Here is a 14,036-nt window from a genome sequence, read left to right as displayed (position 1 = left end):
AGGTGCTGGCCCCAGGTCGTCAGGCGGCTGTAGCCGCGCGGCGAAGAAAAAGGCTGCACCGGTCTCGCCCCTGGACCTTTCAGGACTGCATGGTAACAGTGCATCCAACCCACTACAATCACTTCTTAGAGTCAGTTAAGATGCGAGCATTGGAGGAGGGTGACTGGAGGTTATTGGAAACACTTGGAATGCCAAATAGATCTGAGGATTCTGGAGGTAACCGAGAAACTGTCACACTTCATCCACAGGCTGTGCCAGAAGTTCAGGATGGTAGTGACTCCCCTAAAGGGGAGATCCAAGCTTTCCCAGTGTATAAGGCTCTCCCAAATTCAGGCGAGCATGATAAGCATGAGGTAATTGGTTGGAAGGTTGCCCAGGACCTGCAATCCAAGGTGGCACAACATGGGCTAGGTTCTGCTGAGGTTATGCAGATAATAAGGGTGATAAATACAGATTTGCTTTCTCCATTTGATATCAGACACTTAGGCCAAATTCTATTTCAACCTGTACAATTTACAGTTTTTGAGAAAACCTGGAGAAAGCTGGCCGACAAGGCTGCATTAGGAAATACGCAGCTCCCTGCTGCTGATCCTAGACGGACAGCAGGAATGGATGCTTTGATGGGGACTGGTCCCTTCTCTGATCCCAGTCTACAGGGTAACTTGTCCTCTAGCGTCCTGCAGCAACCTCAACAGGTCGGCATGGCTGCCCTGTTGAAAACCATAGAGTTGTCTGCACCCAGAAAGCGATATACTGAAATAGTTAAAGGGAAATCAGAGTCATTCCTCTCTTTTGTAGAGAAAGTCGCTGCTTCTCTCGAGAAGCAGGTTGAGGATGACGGGTTAAGACAGATGTTGTTAAGGCAGTTAGTGAGAGATAGCACAAATGAAGAGTGCAGAAAAATCATAGATGCGTTGCCAGGGGATCCTGAGGTAACAGACATGGTCGAAGCCTGTGCTAAGGTGGGATCTGGGAACCAGAAAAGGTCTGCTTTGGCTGTGTTCCTGCAGCCTGTTCACGCATCTTCTGGTCGTGAACCAAAGCAACCAAAACAGGTGAAAAAACGGAAGCGGCCTAAGCCAAGTCAAAAAGAGAACACACCGATCCCCCAGTGCAAGAGGTGTGGCAGACCAGGGCATTGCTCGGACTATTGTAGATCCCTGACTCATGCCCATGGTCGGCCGTTGTCGGGAAACTTCTGCCGGGATGCAAGGAGGGAGAATTGCTGTCCGATGCAGTCTCTCCCCCAGAGAGTGGCACAGGTACAGGCACAGGCCTACCCAGCCACCCTAGAGACAGCACCCAGGGATCAGACGGCACCCAGGGATCAGACGGGTTTGACGTCCACACCGCAGCCGCAGTCGTCCTAGACTCTAGCGGTATTTATAAGGTTCCCTTGGACGCATATGGACCCTTAGCCCAGGGATCCAGTGCGATGCTGGTGGGAAAACCTGACATTACCCATCAAGGGATCTTAGTGCACTCAGGAGTTATTGATGCTGACTTTAAAGGTCAGATTTGCACTATGGTCTCCACGCAAAAACCCCCTGTAGCTATTCCTGAAAAGACCTGCCTTGCTAAATTAGTGCCTTTTAAGTCTTGTGTCCCCAGGATAGAACAACAAACTCACAAAGATAACGGCAGTGGATCTACAGGACTTCCGCAGGCCTTCTGGACTGCAGACATCTCTGACCAAAGGCCACAGATGACATGTACCCTGGTCCTGCCGAACGCCCATCCGCCCCGGACTCAGCTTCGAGGTTTGATTGATACGGGTGCTGATGTAACTATTATCTCCTTCTCTGCATGGCCTCCCTCATGGCCTTTACCCCCAGTGGGATCGGCCATCGCAGGAATAGGAGGAACCACACAAAGCTATTGAAGCGAACGGCCTGTGATGGTGAAGGACTCAGAGGGGCACACAGCTACAATTAGGCCTTATGTTATTACCCCTTCCTGTAACCTTTGGGGACGGGACGTGTTGGCAGCTTGGGGCGTATGGATTGGGACAAAATTTTAGCAGGGGTTACTGTGCATAAGGGCACACAGTATCCTACACTGCCTTTGCAGTGGTTGATTAACACACCAATCCGAGTCAGACTCTGCTCAGTTAGTTGAATTAAGGGCTGTTATCATGGCTTTTCAATGATTCTCACAGAAACCTTTGAATTTGGTTACTGAAGCCGACTAGCAAAAGCTTTGTATGCAATTAATCACCTTATGGTACCACAAAATTCAAATAATCCTGTTATTCTGAATCATTTTCTCTCATTGCAGTCTGCAGGCGAGAGACAACTGCTCCGGGCAAAAGTCTTACTACTACTTACCAGTGGGAAGGCCCGCATGAGCTTATCGTTTGGGGTCGTGGGTATGCTTGCGTTTCCACAGATACCGGGATACGGTGGCTACCTTCAAAATGCATTCGCCCTGACCTACGGCACCAGAGGCAGAACAGGCAAACTCCAAATGATGACCAGAACACCAGCCATCCAAATGGCGACCAGAATGTAGATCATCAGCCTAATGACTCTTCTGATGATGACCAGGATGTCAACCATCAGGCAGATGGTCCTTCTACAAGCAGACTGGGATGGTCCTTCCACAAGCAGAGACTGAACTTTAAATTTCTTGTTATGGAGTCAGATAGTTAAAGCCTTAAGGACATATTTAGAATTAATAACTGATGTAAATTTCTATTTAGGATTAATAGTAGAGTTGTTATATTATAAAACAAAAGGGGGAATTGTAGATACAAAAATGCTGCTAGCAAGGATTTTCTTGCTATTTTCTAAGTCCGTGAGAAACTTTTCTCTCTCACAGAAGAGGCAGCAGAGTTATGTAAACACCCAAGCCACCTGCAACCTAGAAAGTCTTGTTTATGGTATAGTAGAAAAATATTTTGACAATGGATGTTTTAGGATTTTAGCCAATCACCCCAAGGGGTGCCTGGTCCTTTGTCCAATTAGACTATGAAGAAAAAAGTCTATAAAAGAGTTTGTAAAATAATTAAATAAATCAATCTTGCTGCACAATTCCTGCCTGCTGGATCTTCTCTCCTCCTCCTCCCTGTGGCTGCAGGACATGGTGCTATACCCTAGGGCCCAGGCCTGCAGTAATAGGGGTGGTGCTGCTGTCTTTCACACCATAGGCGTTGGAGATAATTAAAAGTGGTGGGGCAGAAGAAAGAGGGGAGAATTGATTTACAAAGTACAGTAAATAGTGGATGCCAGGAGCTTTGACCCTGCAAATGTTAAAACAACTCCATGGGGGGAGTCATTGGGGCTCCCGAGGACTGGCAGAGACCTTCCTCAAGATGTTCTAAAGCTAATAGGCAGACTACAAAGGAGATTGCAAGGAGGGGGAGTGACATCCTTTCCAAGGATGTTGGGTGTATTTTGCTGAGATGCCCTGGGCAAGAAGTATCAGGAAAATTAATCCACAAACACCAGAGGCTTATGTCCAAAAAGGAGACAGAGGAGTCTTGTTTATTAAAATAAAGGGAGAGGTCATGGGCATTTCCCATGGGGTCTCTCATATTGTTAGGAGGACGCAGCCTCCTTTTTATCCTAATTTCCTGGCCGCATTTCCTTCTCTCTTTCCCCATTGGCTGAGGTACTTGAGAGGTACAGACTTCCTGAATCACTTAATACAAACCCCCTTTCTAAGGTGTACCCCTACCCCTATTCTTTTCCTTGTGTGTCTGTTCTTTTTCTCTAAATCCAGGGATTAGCAGTCTTGAGGGAATAACAGTCTGTGTCAATTAGTGGAATTCCTATGGAATTTATGATTCCTCCCATTGCTTCTTTCACCTCTCAGTATCTGGCTTTATCTACCATCAGGCCCACAGTTTGTTTGTAAAGACACCTCTTTCTCATTCCTTTCAGAGGACTTAAATATCCTCCGGTAGTGGGATGCCGGCTGGTAGGGTGGCGTTTCTAGTTGCTTCAGCAACTTATTTGATCAGTTAACAAATGATTTCTGAATATGGGATTGTGAAGGCAGTGGACTCGGACATGGGAACTAATTTTGCTGGGGCATCCTTCAAAGGATTATGGCTGCTTTGAGAATTCAGTGGGACCTCCATACTTCCTGGCACCCTCAGAACTCTGGTCAAATAGAAAGGATGAATGTGTCACCGAAACTGCAGGAAAAACAAAAAACTCTCCAACAATATTTTTAGTGTTAGAGAATCAAGGCATGACTTTAATCTGGCCAGGATGTGTAACAGAAATAATTTCACCTACACATTGCCCGGGTATGCAGAGAAAATCATTCCATTACACAAATTTTACTAGATTTCCCCCATACTTTATACAGTCAAACCTCATAGAAATTCATTGATTCAATGTTCATTGGTCCCAAGTTATGCAGTTCGTAGTGTTTGGTTTCCTATTGCTTACAGATTTCTTCACCTCCGAGGCTAATTTGGTCCTCATTCCTTGGTTCGCTTATCAGTCTTTTCCGGACCAGGTGTCTCTCACCATGCCTGGGGCAATGTCTGGGGGTGATGGTTGATGTTTGTTAATGTCCATTGAAGGTTACTCATCTGTTGGTATCTGTGTGTCTGCTGGCTACTCCCAATCTACGTAGGTGCTAAAATCATCAGTTTTCGGCCGGTGAAACAGAGTCATTTGAAAAGAAACTTCAATTCCCTTTTCCCCTGGACAAAGGCAAACAAACCTGACTAAAGTTACATTAATTTTTTTTTAACTTTGTATCATTTCCAACACTCCATCTCCTTTATGGACACTCCCTTTTCATAGCGTGATTTTCTACACAAAGGGGACATACTAATCCATGGGCTATCCAGAAAACCATTTGGGTTGGCTCTTCTAGAAGGATCAGCCTGGGCTTTGCCACTGCTGAATGTGTGAACTGGGGGAACATCAGACACGGGGAGGGGTGTGGGAATGGGGGCTGGGGTGTGATGTGAGAAGGAAGATGTGTGCTAATGTCTTCACAAACAATTTGATGGGTGTTAACGTCTTTGAAATGGGTCTTAATGTCTTTACTGACTTTGGGCAGCAGTTTCGTTGCAGAGCCCTGACAGCTTGACGCCTGAAACAGACAAGCCGGAGTTTCTGAACTTCGGGGTAAAATGACAGGTTCAAGAAGGGATATCGGATAGGCAGTTCGGAAAGGCTGCACCTTCCTCAGCCAATGGGGAAACGGACAGGACAACATGCGGCCGGGAGTTAGGATAAAAGGGAGGCTGCATCCTCCGAAACCTCGAGAGAGGAAACCTCGGGGGTGTGTGCCCCAATGCACTGTCCCTTTTCTCGAATAAAGTCGAAGGACTCATCTGTCTCCTTCTTGGACACAAACCTCTGGTGTTTGTGGATTTTCCTGATATGTGGGTCCTGTGCAGGGTGCTGATGACAGCAGTATCTTGCAGGTGGCCGTCTGTGCATCTGGTACCCGTGAGTCCTGGATGTCCTGTGTCTGCGTCCATACGTGTCTCTGGGACCCGCGTGTATGCCTCTGGGACCTATGCTCAGCTTTGCTGCTACCTGAATCCACAACGGGGAAAGCAGCAGGCACATCCTGGGCCTGGGCAGGACCCGGCTCCGGGGCTCCGGCGGCTGGACAGACGATTCCGCTGGGTGCGCTGGGCCGTCCTCCCTACCGCCGGGCTGGGGCAAACCTGCAGGCTGGCAGCCGGGGCCGCCGCAGCTCCGGGGCAGCCGCTCCGCCCGGGTCGCCGCGGAAGGGCGGGGGGCGCGCGTCGGGGGCGGGACGGGGGGCGAGAGCTCCGCCTGTCATTGGTGGGATGTGCCCCGGGGGAGGCGGCGCCGCGTTCTGATTGGTGCTCTCGCCACGGGGCGCGGTGCGGGGTTCGCTCTCGCGGGAACTGGGCGCAGAGCGGGAAATTCCTCCCGCGGCTCCGCTGAGGTGCGGCCCAGGCCGGTCGGGATGGGGCTGCGGGACGGCGCTGAGCCCGAGACAGCGCGGCGGGGCCGGCGGCCAGGTGGGTCCTGGGAGCCGGCGGACGGCGCGGGCTCCGGCCGTGACGATGCTCCCGCGCTGTCTGCGCTCAAGCGCCTAGAGCGGGCACAGCGCACGGACCGGCTGGACGCCCTGTTCGGCTTCGAGCGGCCTGCGGAGCCCGGTGAGCGGACGGGCTGGCTCATCAACATGCACCCGGTACGGGCCGGCGCGGCGGGAGGCGAGCAGGCAACAGATGGGGCACGGGGGTGTCCCTTGGGGAAACCCCTGATAGGGCCTGGGGGGGGGGGGGGGGTTCCCACAGAGACACCCCAGCCGTACCAGGTATGGTAGTCCCACGGAATTATCGCCGGTAGGGCTGGGGGCAGGGGTCCTATGGGGAAGCCCCCTATACAGCCCGGGGTGTGGGAGGAGTCCCACGGAGATACCCCACATAGGGCGTGGGGAAGAGAGTCCCCTGGGGAGATCCACGGTAGGGCCGAGCGAGGAGGTTCCCACAGACAGACCCCGGCCCGACTCGGGGGTGAAGGTCCAATGTCCCTACTGGGCCTCCCATGTTTCCCTGGCCCTACCGGGAGGGAAGTTCCACACAGAGACCTCCGGTAAGCCCCGGGCAGAAAGGGTCCCATGATGGGGTCCCGGAGGCGTCCCATGGAGGGACCTTGCTGAGTCCTCGTGCCCATGGGCAGACGGAAGTGCTGGATGAGGACCGGCGGTCGGTGAGCGCAGTGGACTACTACTTCATCCAGGAGGATGGGAGCCGCTTCAAGGTTGGTACCGGCAGGGACCAAGTGGGTTTGGTGTTCCAGGAGGGAATCTGTCACCATCGTCTGTGTGCTTCTTCCTAGGTGGCCCTACCCTACAAGCCCTACTTCTACATCGCGACCCAGAAGGTGAGGAGGGGCAGGGCTGAGCTCCCCAGGGAAGGAGACAGTATCTTGGGGAGCTCAAGACCTCCTGGGCAGGTTGCTTGGGGATGATCTCCTCCCAAGGACAGGGACGCATTGCTCAGCCCCCGGCTCTCTTGACAGGGCTGTGAGCAGGAAGTGTCCTCCTTCCTCTCCAAGAAGTTCCAAGGGAAGATTGCAAAGCTGGAAACTGTCCCCAAAGAGGACTTGGACCTGGTCTGTATCCCTCTGTGGGGGTTTTTTGGACCTTGCACAGCTCTAGTGATGTAGGAAGGGATGAGCAGGGAGGGAAAGCAGCATGCTTAAGTCTCCTGGTGCTGCTGTGGCATCTCAGAAATGTGTTTATTATGGCTAATTGCTTATCAGCAGTAATAACATTCCTCTCCTTGAACATATCAGCTGTTTCAGACAATGTGTTCAGGACATTAATTTCTGGAATTAAGTGGTTGGAGGAAGAAGCATACTGCAGGAGGGGGATGCTGCTCATGTTTGATCCATTCTTCCTCTTTTTCCCTGGGTAAATCCCACTTGTGGGTGCCTGCACAAGCAGTAGGGCTAGCTGGGCTCTTGCTGTGCTGCTCTTGTGCTCTTGATACACCCACCAGAATCTCTCCTTGGTGCTTTACTGTCCCACCCATCAGCACCTCTTTTTTGGCCAATCCTTCCACGTCCATCAGTCTTGTTGGCCTTCCATCCCTCTCTCATGGTGCCCATCCCTGAGCTGCCATTCTCCTGCTGCTTTGCAGCCAAACCACTTGGTGGGCCTGAAGAGGAACTACATCAAGCTGTCCTTCAACACAGTGGAGGACTTGGTGAAGGTGCGGAAGGAGATCTCTCCTGCTGTGAGGAAAAACAGGGAGCAGGACCAGGCGAGTGACGTCTACACAGCCATGCTGTCAAGGTGAGAGCTCCCCGTAGGGGATTCAGTCAGTCTCTCATGTCAATAGTTCATAGAACCATGGAATAGTTTGGGTTGGAAGGGACCTCTAAAGGCCATCTAGTCCAACCCACCTGAGGACACCTTCGCCTTGAAGGTGTCCAGTCTGGCTTTGAACACTTCCAGGGATGCGGCAGCCAGTTTCTCTGGGCAATCTGTGCCAGTGCCTCACTACCCACTTAATAATTAGACCCTCTTGATTATTTCCCAGCTGGCCTCAGTGGTGTTGTCCTGCCTGTGTCTGACCCCAGCTATCCCTCTCTGCCACCCATCTTCAGGGTGGTCCTTCCAGCTCTGTGGTGTACATCAAGAGGTCCCAGAGCTGATGGGATGGGATGTGGTGGTATCTCTGGCTGCCTGTCAAATAGTTTACCTGTTCCCTGTGAAAGGATCCAGAGAGGCAATGGGCAACCTTACTTCTAGTTGTGATCCAGACAAAAATTATCCAACATTTTCTATTTCTCTCCTGTCCCTGACTCCTGCTGCTGGTGTCACCAGTGCCACTGGGCGTCCTGGGAGACGGACACGTGGGTAAGGCAGCTGCTTCCCTCTGCTCTTCCAGTGCTCTGAGTGGGGGCAGTCTAAGCACAGATGAGCAAGGAGCCTCCAGAAAAATTGCCAACCAGATGGACAACATTGTGGATATGCGGGAGTATGATGTGCCCTACCATGTTCGCCTTTCCATCGACCTGAAGATCCATGTGGTGAGTAGAGAAGAGCTTTGCTTTCCAAGTCACACTCCTGAAACGCAGAAGAGTTTTTTCTCTCCAACACCTTTACAAAAGTATTGGTGACAATGAGCTCATGTGTAGAGCTCAGTTCTGTTCTGCTGGGCTTCTCCTTAGTTAGTGGCACACAGAAAAGCTAACTGATTAATGCATGGCCATAGCTGGAGCCTTTCTTCTGAGCGGCCTGTGATTGCCACAGTTTCACCTCCAGCAGCTGGACAGTGACATGGGGATGTGGCCCTGTCATAAGGCACTGCCCACCCTCATCTCTCCACAGGCGCACTGGTACAATGTGCGATACTGGGGCAACACCTACCCCCCTGAAATCATCCGCCGAGATGACCTTGTGGAGCGGCCGGTGAGCATTGGGCCAGCAGGTGTCCTCTGTGCAGATGTGTCCCCCCCAGGGGACTGGTTTCTGACACACTGCCAGTGTAAAACCATGGTGGCAGGGGGAACACTGGGCTTGGGTAGTGATCTTTGGGTTGATAAAGCACTAAAATGATTAATGGGGAGGTTCTAGTTCACTTACTGGGCCAACTCTGGGTTTTATGGGAACCACCCTTCAAGTCAGCTCTGGAATATTTTCTAATGGATTTGGTCCTGCCCAGGATCCTGTTGTTCTTGCCTTTGATATTGAAACAACCAAACTCCCTTTGAAGTTTCCTGATGCAGACACAGACCAGATCATGATGATCTCCTACATGATTGATGGGCAGGTAAGGATACCAGGGCAGTTTCCTTCAGGCTTGGGCAGTAAAGCCAGGAAGCAGCCTAGCATTCTCCTCCAATCCTGCTGGCTCCAGGCTTGCCATGCTGCCAGCTGTATGATGTGTGGCTGTGGGAATGGCATTAAAGTCTGGGTGATGCACAGGAAACCGAAGTTTGTGGAACCCAGCCCAGGTTGCTGATGCTTCTCTGTGGGAGAGAGACAGCACTGGTATCCCATGTTGTCTCTCCATGGCCTCCGTTTCTGATAGTCAATGACGCTTCAATGGATGACTCCCAAAATGTTGTTCCTCCTTGACAGAAGCTCTGGCTTTCAAGAGGAAAGCATCCCATTGTTTGGACAGCATTTTTGACTTGCCTGTTACCCCGGTCCTCCTCACTACCTCATTATCATCTCCTCAGGGCTACTTGATCACAAACAGGGAGATTGTCTCAGAGGACATTGAAGACTTTGAGTTTACTCCCAAGCCAGAGTATGAGGGTCCATTTTGTGTCTTCAATGAACCAGATGAGGTAAGTCAGTTCTGCTCTGCAGAGTTTTACCTGCCTGGAGCTTTTCTTGGCCAGAGAGCTCATTCCCTGGCAGACTGCCTTCCTGGGGAACATGGTAAATCCGGCAGGGCTGCTTGTGCTTTCATTTTTTGGGAATAAGGGTAGGAGAAGTCAGGTTCAGGCTAGGTGCAGAGGAAAGGGGAAGGGTGGAACAAACTGTGTGGTGGTATCCACCACCTCTCTGTGGAGGAAATGAAGTTCCTTAAAATACATGTCTTTTCTATTTCATCCCAGGCTCATTTAATCCAGAGATGGTTTGAACATGTCCGGGAGACCAAACCCACCATCATTGTCACATACAACGGAGACTTCTTTGACTGGTAAGATCAGGGATGATGACTAAACTGTCAAGATGTCGCCTGAGCTAGAGGGCAGGGTCAGGTCCCATCCTCAACATCCTTCCATAGTTCAGACAGTATGGGGAAGCCATGTGGTCACATGTGGAGTGGCCATGTCCTACACCTCACCAAATCCTGTGATCATTGGCTTGGCAGTAGGACTTTCTGAAGGATCCCATCCACTTGTGTGAGCTGCTTTTAAACCCTTGGCAATGTGGGAATGTCAGCATATGGTTGAGCCCAGTCGTGGGAGAGCAGGGAGAGTGTCAAAAGAGACGTGGAGGATATTGGAAGAGGTGTGCAGACAAGCCTGGGGAAGCAGGGGGAGGGGGACCACATGCGTCCCCCTACAGATGCAGGATACAAGCAAGCAGGTTTGCCTCTTCAACCACAAAATGGTTTGGGTTGGAAGAGACCTTAAAAATCATCTTGCTCCAACCACACTGCCGTGACCAGAGACACCTTCCAATAGACCAGGTTGTTTCAAGTCCCACCTGGCCTTGAACACTTCCAGGAATGATGTGTCTACTTGTCCTGCAGGAAGTGTTCCCTGTGACCAGATACACAGATAAATCGCAAGAAAAATTCTTTAGGCAGTTTGTAACAAAGTGGTCATGGAACCATTGTTGGAATGCAGGAAAGTGGCTGTTCTGATCCTTCTCTTCACACTGCCTTTTTCCCCAGGCCCTTTGTGGAAGCAAGAGCAGCAGCTCATGGAATTAATATGTATCAGGAAATTGGGTTTCAGAAGGATAGCCAGGGAGAGTACAAGGCATCCCAGTGTATCCACATGGACTGTCTGAGGTACTGAATGCTGCCCCTCTACCACATTGCTTTGTCTTTATCTCTTCAGTTCAGACGAAATACCTACAGTTGTATTTGAATACTGTTATCATATTCTGTCTGTTGGAAGCTTTGGGTCACCTTCTTCAGCTGTGCGATAATCCATTTCTGTGTTGTCTTCTTCCCCCTGGCATGCTGCATCCCACAGGAGGTGCCAAGTCTTCTCCTGAAGGGCTCCCAGGGCTGACTCTTGCCCTGCAGCCTTGGGTGTTTGATCACTGATTTGGGAGGACAGAGAAAGGGAGAGGGAGTGGGTTAAGATCTAGCCATTGGAGCAGGGAAGGGGACTATAGCCTCCACCTACCAGCCTCCAGACACAGATGGAAGAGGAAAGGACACATGGGAGAAGAGAGATCTTTGGAGTTTTATGTGGGTTTTCCCCTCTGGAGCAGTCTGGGCTCTGGAGCACAGCTGGATGTCCCTGCAGTTCTGGTGGGGTCTTCTCCAGTGGTGAAATATTTATCTTAAAGCCATTGAGGGAGCTGGAAGGTGGAAACTATGAGCAGTGGTGGTGGGATGGACAGTGGGGTTTGTTCTGGTTGGGCTAGCTGAAGTTGGACAGCCTTGTACCCCACTGTTCTTGGATGCTGAGCTGTCCTTAGTGAGAGATCCCCATGGTAGCTGAGGTCCCCTTCCCAATCTTGAGCCTGTTTTGAAGGTGAGGGCTGCACAAACTGATATTTTCCTGATTCGGTCCAGGTGGGTGAAGAGAGACAGTTACCTCCCAGTGGGAAGTCACAACCTGAAAGCAGCAGCTAAAGCAAAACTGGGTTACGATCCAGTGGAGCTGGACCCTGAGGAGATGTGCCGGATGGCCACAGAGGAGCCTCAGGTATTCCCTCCCTGTGCTCTATGCGGAAACAAGCCTAGAGCAGCTGCTCTATGACTGAGTCTGTAAGTTAAAGTGGATTTTGAGAAATTAACTGAATCTGTCTCTCCAGACTTCCAATGCCTTAGAGCTCACAGGGAGAAGGAACAGGATTCCCCTGAAGTGTTTCTGGCCCTGGCATTTCACTGTACATTCTCTGTATTTATTTACATCAGTGTGGGGTGAAAAGCACCACTGAAATCAGAAACACCACAAAGAATTGAGACCTGCTGGGGGAACAGGAGAGGGTTAGTGCTCCGGGTGTCACGGGCAGGAGGTTCTGCTGAGGCCTCTAGCAGCTTCCTGAGACCCAAACTGGGTGGATTCTGTGCCTTCAGCTCATCTTCCCTGTTCCTTGTCAGTTAGAGCTGATATGTTGCTGTTTGATTAGAGCTAAAGCAGGATGACCTTGGAAGCAAACACATTATTCTTTACAACCTAGGCTATGGAGAAATACACCTTTTCCTGCTTCCTGCTGATATGAGAATGTCCAGCAGGAAGCAATGAAAGATCATTGTTACTGAGCCACTCTGTCACATGGGATTGGGATTAATTTGTTTCTCTCCTTCCTTGACAGACCCTGGCCACCTACTCAGTGTCTGATGCCGTTGCTACTTACTACATGTATATGAAGTATGTGCATCCCTTCATTTTTGCCTTGTGTACCATCATTCCCATGGAGCCTGATGAGGTGCGTGCTTTCCCAAAATGATGATCTCTTTGCTGGGTGAAGTGCCATGTCTCCCACGCTGCAGGGATGCTCTGGCCACAGATCTGATTCCCACTGCCTAGACACTCTGCATGTGTGGCAGGGAGGAAAGGAGGGTGGATTTAGAGGCTACTCCTTTTGCCTACAGCTGTGGGGTGTTTGGAGGTTTCTATAAGAAGAAGACACCTGAGATTTGGCAGTGCAGGGCTGGAGCACAAAAGGATGGCTAATGTGCCATGCTCAGCCAAGTTCACTTTCAGTCGTGGCCATGCAAAGTTGGGTCTCCTGATGGCTGTTGTCAGCTGTAGGGAGGATGGCTGGGAAGCTGTTGATGCTAAGCATGTAGAAACTGTTCCCACCTGGTTGAGCTGACTAAGGCACTTGACAGTGGAGTGGTGTTGCAGATGTGTCACCAGCTGAAGCTGTCCATCTCATTTTGTGACAGTCCAGTCTTGCCAGTGCTGGGACAGCACTTCTGCTGAATCACAGACTGGTTTGGGTTGGAAGGGATCTTAAAGATAATCTCATCCACCCTCCTGTCAAGGGCAGGGACACCTTCCACTAGACCAGATTGCTCCAAGCCCCATCCAGCCTGGCCTGGAACACTTCCAGGAATAGGGCTGCCACAGCTTCTCTGGGAAACCTGTGCCAGTCCAGTGCCTCACCACCCTCACAGGGAAGAATTTCCTCCTAATATCTAAATCTACTATTTTTGAATTTTAAACCAGCTTTGGTTTCTCTTGTGCAGGTGTTAAGAAAAGGATCTGGTACACTGTGTGAGGCACTGCTGATGGTTCAGGCCTACCATGCCAACATCATCTTCCCCAATAAGCAGGAGCAGGAATTCAACAAACTTACAGAAGATGGACATGTGCTGGACTCGGAGACCTACGTGGGGGGCCACGTGGAAGCACTGGAATCTGGGGTCTTCCGCAGTGACATTCCCTGCCGCTTCAAAATGGTAATGGGTCAGCAGCCAGGCCCTGTCCTCATGGAGCCCCATGGTGGGGAGGGATGGCTCTTCCACTGTTGTTGGCATCTCCAGTGTGTCCCTGCTGGGCTTGGGCAGCATCTAGAATCACAGAATCCGTAAGGTTGGAAAAGCCCTTTGATGTTGCCAAGTCCAACTTGTTAACCCAGCATTGCCAAGGCCACCATTAAACCATGTCCCCAAGTGCCACATCTGCATGTTTTCTGGACACTTCCAGGGATGGTGATTTCACCATTGGCTCAACAGCCTGTTCCAATGCTTGGCAAACTCCAGGAGACCCTTGCCTACCTGAAGCTGGGCTGGGATGGGATGGGAGGAGGTCTCTAAGTGGCCATCTGTGCTGCACTGGGAGAGCAAGTGTCACATACTGGAAGCATGCCAGAGCTTGTTGACAGCAGGGGATGGTGGTGAAATGGGGTTTTGGGCTGGTTTTTCAGCCAGTGGTTCTTGGAAGTTATGCCTCTGTAGCTTGGGGTCCTGTCCACTC

The 14,036-nt window shown here is 50.9% G+C and overlaps 1 protein-coding gene across 1 annotated transcript in view; it reads left to right on the top strand.

Annotated features, from left to right (window-relative positions):
* Window positions 1-5,913: 5,913 nt before the first annotated feature.
* Window positions 5,914-14,036, top strand: part of POLE (DNA polymerase epsilon, catalytic subunit) — a 32,037-nt gene continuing 23,914 nt past the window's right edge. The window contains exons 1-14 of the mRNA XM_069031025.1: window positions 5,914-6,144; window positions 6,636-6,716; window positions 6,795-6,839; window positions 6,978-7,070; window positions 7,601-7,755; window positions 8,354-8,495; window positions 8,797-8,877; window positions 9,131-9,238; window positions 9,651-9,761; window positions 10,035-10,120; window positions 10,823-10,942; window positions 11,681-11,813; window positions 12,427-12,540; window positions 13,307-13,519. Coding sequence (XP_068887126.1) covers window positions 5,914-6,144; window positions 6,636-6,716; window positions 6,795-6,839; window positions 6,978-7,070; window positions 7,601-7,755; window positions 8,354-8,495; window positions 8,797-8,877; window positions 9,131-9,238; window positions 9,651-9,761; window positions 10,035-10,120; window positions 10,823-10,942; window positions 11,681-11,813; window positions 12,427-12,540; window positions 13,307-13,519 — 1,713 coding nt within the window. The remainder of the gene's footprint in view (window positions 6,145-6,635; window positions 6,717-6,794; window positions 6,840-6,977; window positions 7,071-7,600; window positions 7,756-8,353; window positions 8,496-8,796; window positions 8,878-9,130; window positions 9,239-9,650; window positions 9,762-10,034; window positions 10,121-10,822; window positions 10,943-11,680; window positions 11,814-12,426; window positions 12,541-13,306; window positions 13,520-14,036) is intronic.

Source organism: Aphelocoma coerulescens, chromosome 15, assembly GCF_041296385.1.
Source record: "Aphelocoma coerulescens isolate FSJ_1873_10779 chromosome 15, UR_Acoe_1.0, whole genome shotgun sequence".
NCBI lineage: Eukaryota > Metazoa > Chordata > Aves > Passeriformes > Corvidae > Aphelocoma > Aphelocoma coerulescens.
Note: the sequence above shows the minus strand (reverse complement) of the source record. Positions and strands in the feature narration are given on the sequence as shown.